The sequence below is a fragment of the Oncorhynchus tshawytscha genome, linkage group LG13, assembly GCF_018296145.1.
Source record: "Oncorhynchus tshawytscha isolate Ot180627B linkage group LG13, Otsh_v2.0, whole genome shotgun sequence".
Lineage (NCBI taxonomy): Eukaryota > Metazoa > Chordata > Actinopteri > Salmoniformes > Salmonidae > Oncorhynchus > Oncorhynchus tshawytscha.
The window spans coordinates 56,617,303-56,625,097 of record NC_056441.1 but is presented as its reverse complement, the minus strand read 5'-3'; the positions used below and the strand labels follow the sequence as shown (position 1 = coordinate 56,625,097).

General features: G+C 43.8%; 1 protein-coding gene across 4 annotated transcripts; it reads left to right on the top strand.

The window, feature by feature from the left end:
- The first annotated feature begins 1,830 nt into the window (after nucleotides 1–1,830).
- LOC112265205 (transgelin) lies at nucleotides 1,831–7,542 on the top strand. 4 transcript variants are annotated; one of them, XM_024442309.2, is made up of 6 exons: nucleotides 1,853–1,986; nucleotides 4,771–4,813; nucleotides 5,910–6,104; nucleotides 6,362–6,533; nucleotides 6,705–6,807; nucleotides 6,940–7,542. In XM_024442309.2, exons 2-6 carry the CDS (start codon nucleotides 4,802–4,804, stop codon nucleotides 7,076–7,078), a joined length of 621 nt encoding a protein of 206 aa, XP_024298077.1. In that variant the 5' UTR covers nucleotides 1,853–1,986; nucleotides 4,771–4,801; the 3' UTR covers nucleotides 7,079–7,542. The 4 variants fall into 4 exon arrangements, with proteins under 4 accessions (XP_024298078.1, XP_024298079.1, XP_024298077.1 ...); XM_024442308.2 differs by having other exon boundaries at nucleotides 5,901–6,104; XM_024442310.2 differs by lacking the exon at nucleotides 4,771–4,813 and having other exon boundaries at nucleotides 1,831–1,986.
- Nucleotides 7,543–7,795: the final 253 nt, after the last annotated feature.

Here is a 7,795-nt window from a genome sequence, read left to right as displayed (position 1 = left end):
GCTCTTTGGGGGTTAGGCTTTGTTTCTGTATAAGCACCTTGTGACAACTTGCTGATGTAAAAAGAGCGTTTCTAAATAAATACATTTGAAAATGTAAATTTGTCCGAAGCTTACTTGCATACCTGAAGGCCTTTGTGTTTTACTAATTCTGGTTACTGAGACTGGTGATCTTTCTGGAAATATTCCACTTGATTGATTTCCAGATTCCAGACACAATGCGTGCCTGACTACTTCCAGAAGTGGTCAGGAAGATCCGATCACAATCAGATCACAAGGTATCGTTTAATCTTCTCCACCTCTCCAAAGAATGTGTGCACATTCAGAATGTAGACAAGATAAGGACAAAGGGTGCATGTTAGCACCAGGTTTAAAAGGGGCTTGTGATACCTTGGTGAGATGGGAGGAGACACAGTGGGACAGAAGCGACAACAACTAACTTAATGTAGGAAACAACGGTTGGCATTGGGTGTGAGGCAAAGTGAGTTTACACTACTGGGGTCTGGCAAGAGAAGGAGTGTTGGTAATAAGAAGGGAATGTGTTACTAACTATGACATCCACACATCCTCTCTTCCCCACCCCCATTTCTCTCACCACACACACACACACACACACACACACGTTTGCCCAAACACAACTCAGCAGGCCAGTTGAGGAGCATCCTGGACATAAAAGGTCTGCTGTGCTCTGATGGTGAGATGACTCGTCTTCACTCATTTATCTCTCTCAACCTCAGATTCCATCTCCTCCTCCTCCCTTTACTACTCCTCCTCCTCTCACACAGCCCTCCCATCTCTGTGGTCACCCCCCCCTCTCTCATCAAATTTCTGACATCAATAACAGACTTTCGGAAATATGAAGGGGGAAAGAACAGATGTGGTCTGTTGAAACAATCTGTGCCACTATCCATGGGCCTGATATCCTGATGGGCCCTTAACGACCACCTCTATTCATCACCTCCTCCTCCTACTCTAGCTCAAGCCTCCCTTTCCATCCTCTCTTTTTCTCTCTTCCCAGGCAGCGCCTCTCCCTCTCTCTCTCTCTCTGCTGATGGAGTGGTGTGGTGAAGTATTTGGAGTATTCCTGCTGACCAAACCAGAGCCTCCTGGCAGAGCTCCCCTCGCACTGAACAGGCCTTCCCAAATAAGGATGCACTTTTTTAACAGACAAGAAAAAAAAGAGAAAAGTCTAGAAAGACAGGGGAGGAGAGAGGAAAAGCAATAGACAAAAGGAGGGAGGGATGGAAGGAGAGTAGACAGAAAGCCCATGCCCTTTTAAGGCTGTGGTTTCCTATTTACTCTCTCTCCCTCTCTCATTCTTAGCTAAATCCATGTTTATACATGGTGCTAACATGTGCCCTGAGTCCTGCTCTTGTCCACATTCCGATTGTGCCCAAATGTTTTGATAGGTGTAGATTAAAAGACACATTGTGATCTGATAGTGATCAGATCTTCCTGACCACTTTAGGAGGTAGTCAGACATGCATCATGTCTGGATATCAGTCAAGTGGAAACAGATCTGAGTGGTCAAAGCATTTAAGTCATCATTATACCGTCATTGACAGGTAGCACCATTGACTCATGGCTTCCGTAATGGTCTTAAAATAAATAAAATCATATTATTTTGAAATTTCTGTCAAATAATTTGCATACAGGGAGCCACCAACTAATATAGTCACAATGCGGACACAGTGGACGGATAGGAGACACATTTTAATACAATGTGTAGACGTGACAAACCTTGATCAGATAGTGGTTGGATCATATTGATGAGCTCATGAAACTCACATGTTAGCACAAGGTGTAAACAAGGCTTACGAGAAGTGAAGTCATTTCAGCTTGTCTGGTCCTTTTAAGCCAGCACTTTTCAGAGGGAGGACTTTGCTGGAGCTAGAAGTATACAAACACTCAGTCACACACACGGACACACACACCTCCTGACCCAGCGCTTGTACAGAAGAAAGACTCTTCGCTTCATACTTTAACACAGTGAGTATATCTCTTTACTGTTGCTGCTTTTGGGTTCCAGTCAGAAGAACACCTTGCTGAGAGGGTTGTCTGTCTGTCTGTCAGTCCTGTGATGGTATCCTGAGTGTACAGAGCTAGACGAGGCATATGGCTGTCTGTCAGCTGTGTCATCGGTTAAGTCTTTGAGAAAAGTAACCTTATCAGAGCACTGTGTTTCTCTAACCATGTTTTCATTGTTTCACTAATCATCCATACTGTATGTCTGTGTGCCTCATACTCCATCCTGTGTGTGACTGGGTGTGAATAGACGCACAAACACTACTGATCTATGTGGGATGGTGTCTTGCTCAATGGGATACCAGGTGCTAGACGGACGGGATATGTAGTTCTGAAATGAGCTAGCTTGTTTCTACTGTAGAATAACCATCCAAATCAGTCACAAAGATGTCAAGGCAACAGAGAAAACGTTTGACCAGTTTGGTCATAGAAAGACATCTGGAATAGGCAGCGCAGCAGCTCCTCTTGTAAGAGACACACTTGCATAGCTCAGTTTTCACTTGCAAATGACTGAGTGCCATACGTTAGCTTTGGCTAGGAATTCAATAGCCAACGCAAGTCCACGGCAGACGCACTTTCCAAAGAAGAAAAACACGCGCACACAGACAAAGATGCAAACAAGTAAAACAGCGGCTTTCATTGATCGTATGGGATTAATCAATAGCGTTTCTCAGGCTAATGTTTTCTGTGGGTGAGCGGAAGTGTGTGTTTTTGAGAGGCAGAGAGATAACACTGGAGAACTACAGCAGCAGCTTCAGTAGCTGTGGAGTTATCTACAGTACAGTATGCCTAGCAGGAGTAAAGTCCCAGAGGATAGCTGACCAGCAGCAGGAGATAGTCTTATCTCGAGCTCCGTTTCAGTGGCACTGCAGCGCCGCTGGCAGTACGTCATGGTTTTAGCCACAGTTCACTGACCACAGCTTTCAAACTGCTTTATGGCGAGACAGCCAGCTGTGTTACCATGGCGAGACAGAAACACAGAAGTAAAAACAGACATGAAAGGAGGGATGGTGATGTCATTAGGATCATTTTCATTAGGATAAGGGGACACTGTTTCATACTGTAGTACCAGTAGTTGAGAAGCAACATGTAGTTCAGAGACTGAATGACAATACTCCAAACACATAGTCTACATGTCTTACCAAATGTAGAACTCACTATTATCAGGTCAAAATAGAAACATAGCTATGTAATTAACACACACACACATACATGCATACATACATACAGACCCCCCACCACACACACACACACATACATACATCAACCAACAGACCAGCCTGACATACTGTTCTGGACTGGAGATGTCAGAGACAGAGCTTCCATGCCAAACCTAACAGTAGAGTAGGTCCCTAAGCACACATAAACACCATAATGGAACCAGGGTCCCGTCCCATGTGAACTGACCTCTCAGGCCATCCATTTCACCTCTGTGGGGGGCTGTGACCTGTACTGCCAGTAGCACAGAGAAGAAAGGGACTTTCCACATTCAAGGAACATCAGTCTAATTTCTGTTGGTCAAAATGCTTGTTTATGAAGCATAGGTCTAGACCAACTGGAGTGAAAAAGTAATGACATGGCTAGCAGCCCGACATTCCTCACATTCCTCTGTAATGTTTCTATAATTATGCACTGTGCAAGGGTTTGACTGAGTGTGTTAGGGTGAGGTTGGGAGCTTATTGTGGTCTGACTGAGGAGGATATGAGGCATATTAGGCACGTTTCTTGTCTTAATGGTCCAGAGTTCTTCTCTTCACCTGTGAACTACAGCAGTCTGTCAATAAGGTTCCATGAAACAACTGAGCAGCTTGAAACACTAAAGAACCTCCTGTCATGTTTCTGTATTCTGAAGGCTTCATATTTGTGTGACTGAATTGTTGGCAGATAGTGTCTAGAAGGACTGTGCCTTGGTCTACTTCTTTGCATGATGGAGCAGCACTAATGTTTGACTGGGCACAGTGCCAGACAGTCCAGGGCTGTGTGTTGATGGCTGCCAATCCAACACAATGTGGTGACACATGCTCTTAATGCCAATGTTCAACAAATGACTGCTGGCTCAGAAAACTAGGTTAATGGCAGCTGATCGATACATTTTCTCTTAAGTGTTGCCTGACTTAAACTGATGAGTCAACATGGGAATGAGGAAGTGTAGGCACATAACGTTTCAGGAACTCTTGGAGAGAAAAAAATGGGAGCTGAGTTTCAAATGAATCTTTTTGTAGAAACACAAGAAAGAATAAGCATGAAGATTGAAGAATAAATATTGTCTTCCATTTGTTGCTTGTGTTGCTGCTAGTAAGGATTTTTGAGCTTGCTACAGGTCATCATTCAAATACTAGGTATGGAAGGGTCCATGCTGACCTTGTGGTGGAGTGTGAGTAGTTGGGTCCAACTAAAACTATGCAAATACACACTTAGAAAAAAAGCTGCTATCTAGAATCTAAAGGGGTTCTTTGGCTGTATCTACTGTATAGGAGAACCCTTTTGGGTTCAATGTAGAACGCTTTCCACAGAGTTCTACATGGAACCAAAAAGGGTTCTCCTATGGGAACAGCCGAATAACCCCTTTGGAACTATTTTGTGTAGATAAGGCAACTGGCTCCTTGAGACACATGAAGTGGCCAGATCCTACTATTGCCATTGGCTAGCCCATCCAACAGCAGTCTGGGGAAGGACCGCGCATGAGCTCCAATCAGGATGAAGATAAACTCCAGGTGGTAACATTTAACATTTGACCTCCAACCCCCAGGCACAACAAGTCGTGGTACCCTGACATCAAGATGGCAAACAAGGTGATAAGTGTGCATTGATATGGGCTTTGCGCTTGGCCCAAAAGCAACAGTTTTGCAAGCAATGGTGTTGGTGGCGCCTAGTGTGTTTGAGAGAGGCAGAGAGACACAAAAAGAGAGTGATTCTGCTGATTCTAGGGCTCCCATTGTACAGCACTTTGGCTCCTGATATTTAGTTCTGTAATTAATGCAGATGGCTGAACTGGTGTGCATTCGGAGACAATCATCTTTGGGAGGGAGCGGCTCAAATACACGCCTTTATAAATGCATGACATCTACATGTGTGTAAGTGTTCACAGGCGTATTTGTGAGTGAATGTGCCATTTGTCCAATGTCTTAATGTGTCCGCATGCGAATCTGCATATATATCCACAGAGCTGTTGGAAATGGCTTGACTTGCAACTAAGGTAATCTTCGTTTCAGTCAAGGGCCAATGGAAAAATGAGTCCCTTTGTATTAGTCATGATAGCAGATTATAGCACAAGTGACATGCAAATGGAGGTGTACATGCTCACCTCAGGCACTACTTATATAGAAACTGTCATACAACATACATTATACATAGTCAATGTCACAATGTAATCTTAACCACAGAATACTTTGTCTAATACCAGATCAAGATGTTCTCAGATATTATAGAACATGGATCATCACTAGATTCAGGCGCAGGACGATTATTTTCTTGAATGGATGATCAGGGGGCCGGAACATAAGTACAAATAATCTGTAAACCTGAAATTGACTGCAAGAAGCCCAAACAGATATGATTTTACTAAAACAATCATTTTAAAGCTTGCTTTGCATTTGTATACAATTACATACTTTATATCTCTCTATTCGTGGGAATAATCAGGAACAAATTTCCAAAATTAAAATAACTTTTTTTAGTCTTTTATGTCCAACAATAAACTAATAACAAAAAATGGTCAGAAAACACATAAGAATTAACCAAAAAAAATTGTCAGAAAACACCAGTTGGGGAATCCTATCATATAACAACTTCCTTTCCTCAAATAAATATCCATATTTCCTCTATTTAATATCTGTTCTACTCCACTCCATCTTTCCCTCAATCCTTCTCTCCCTTTTGGTGGGAAAGGGACCTCAGGTAGGCATGGCCAACAAAGGTCCATCTTATGGCATGAGCCGTGTGGTGCAGGACAAGATTGACAAGAAGTACGACGCTGAGGTGGAGGAGCTTTTGGTGCAGTGGATTGTGGCCCAGTGTGGATCTGGAGTTGGGAAGCCTGAGGCTGGCAAACTGGGCTTCCAGGACTGGCTCAAGGACGGATGTGTGAGTACCAACCTAATGCTTAAGACCCCTCAGACTGAAACATACATTTTAACTTATCAGCATTCAGAATTCATATGAGCAATTTATTTGGACCATCTTTATTCAATCTAAAGATTTGTGTAGAGAACGGAGAAACACTTTGGAAATCAGATGATCATATACAATTTAAAACAACAATGGGCTAAGTATCGAACCTTGGGGGACCACACAAGAGTATATGACGGTATATTACTCGTCTTTATGTTCCTATTCCCCAGGTCCTGAGTGAGCTCATTAACAGCCTGCATAAGGACAACAAGCCCATCAAGAAGATAGCCAGCTCAAGCATGGCCTTCAAACAGATGGAGCAGATCTCACAGTTCCTAACTGCTGCCGAGAGCTTCGGTGTCATCAAGACCGACATGTTCCAGACCGTGGACCTCTGGGAAGGTTCGCAAAGCATGTCCATCTGGCATATCATCAAACAATGACAATGACAACACAGGGCAGTAAATATGCCACAGATAACAGCTGATGTAGTGGTGGGCACATACAACGGTGTAGTGTACTGCCGCTATGGTGTGGCGACTTATAAACCCTGCTGTGATTTTGTGGTGACAGGGAAGGATTTAGCTGCAGTCCAGAGGACACTGATGTCCCTTGGCAGTGTGGCTGTCACCAAGGATGACGGCAACTACCACGGCGACCCCAACTGGTTCTTCAAGTGAGTTAGAAGAATGTTGATGTTGCATTGCTCGTGTATTCAGCCAGTGCTGTGGCTGTTTTAAAGCTGGTGTGTGTATTGTGCTGTGCCAGTGTGTGTGTTTTTGAGTTCATCGTCCATGTGCCCTTGCAGGAAAGCCCAGGAGAACCGGAGGGAGTTCACAGACGACCAGCTGAAGGCGGGGAAGGGTGTGATTGGCCTGCAGATGGGCTCTAACAAAGGGGCCAGCCAAACTGGCATGTCGTACGGGGCCACCCGACAGATTCAATAATAAATACCAAACCACTGACTCTTGTCCTTTCCCCTCCCTTCTCCACCACACCCTGCACTGCCCTCCTCCCCCCTTCGCCCTCTCACTGCAGCTACAACAGGCCCAACAGATTGTCTTAATGCCTCAACTCAACCTTATCCCAGTGTAGTAGGAAGTCTCACTAGTATCACACACACCACTATGACCAACCTTGACCAGCCCAATCTTACAACCCAAATCCACACTACAAATGCCATATGTGAAAGGTGAGGCTTAAGGTGAAAGGGACAACATGCATATACAGCTGTCACTCACTCATCCTCAAATGCAATTCTCATGTTTACATGAGACTGATATTTTAATCATAGAGAAGGCACTGAAGCAACTAAGCTGTCTTCTTAGAACAAGGACATTCTATCCAAATGTAGAAACATTGAGAGATCATTTGAAAAATACCAAATAAAAAGGAAGGATATTAGGTTGAAGTTAATTGTGTCTTCATTGTGTCATGGATGACTAAGTTAACAGTGCAATACTGTATGTACCGTTCCCGGACAGCTGCTATGACCTCTAACAGACCCATATTTTTGTACATAGTCTTATTGACTCCATTTGTCCTAGGCCTCCCACAGTGAAAACTGAATTTCACTGCTTGCTCTGCCCTCATATTTAGCCTCACATTGAAGTGTTTTACCAGTGTCTTTTCAGGACAACCAGGGCTTCAAGTGGAAAAAACTA

Excerpts from the sequence above, each read along its gene's own strand:
- LOC112265205 (XM_024442308.2), top strand. Across the intron at positions 6,534-6,704 it reads GACCGTGGACCTCTGGGAAG|GGAAGGATTTAGCTGCAGTC; the intron begins GTTCGCAAAGCA and ends TTGTGGTGACAG. Across the intron at positions 6,808-6,939 it reads GACCCCAACTGGTTCTTCAA|GAAAGCCCAGGAGAACCGGA; the intron begins GTGAGTTAGAAG and ends GTGCCCTTGCAG.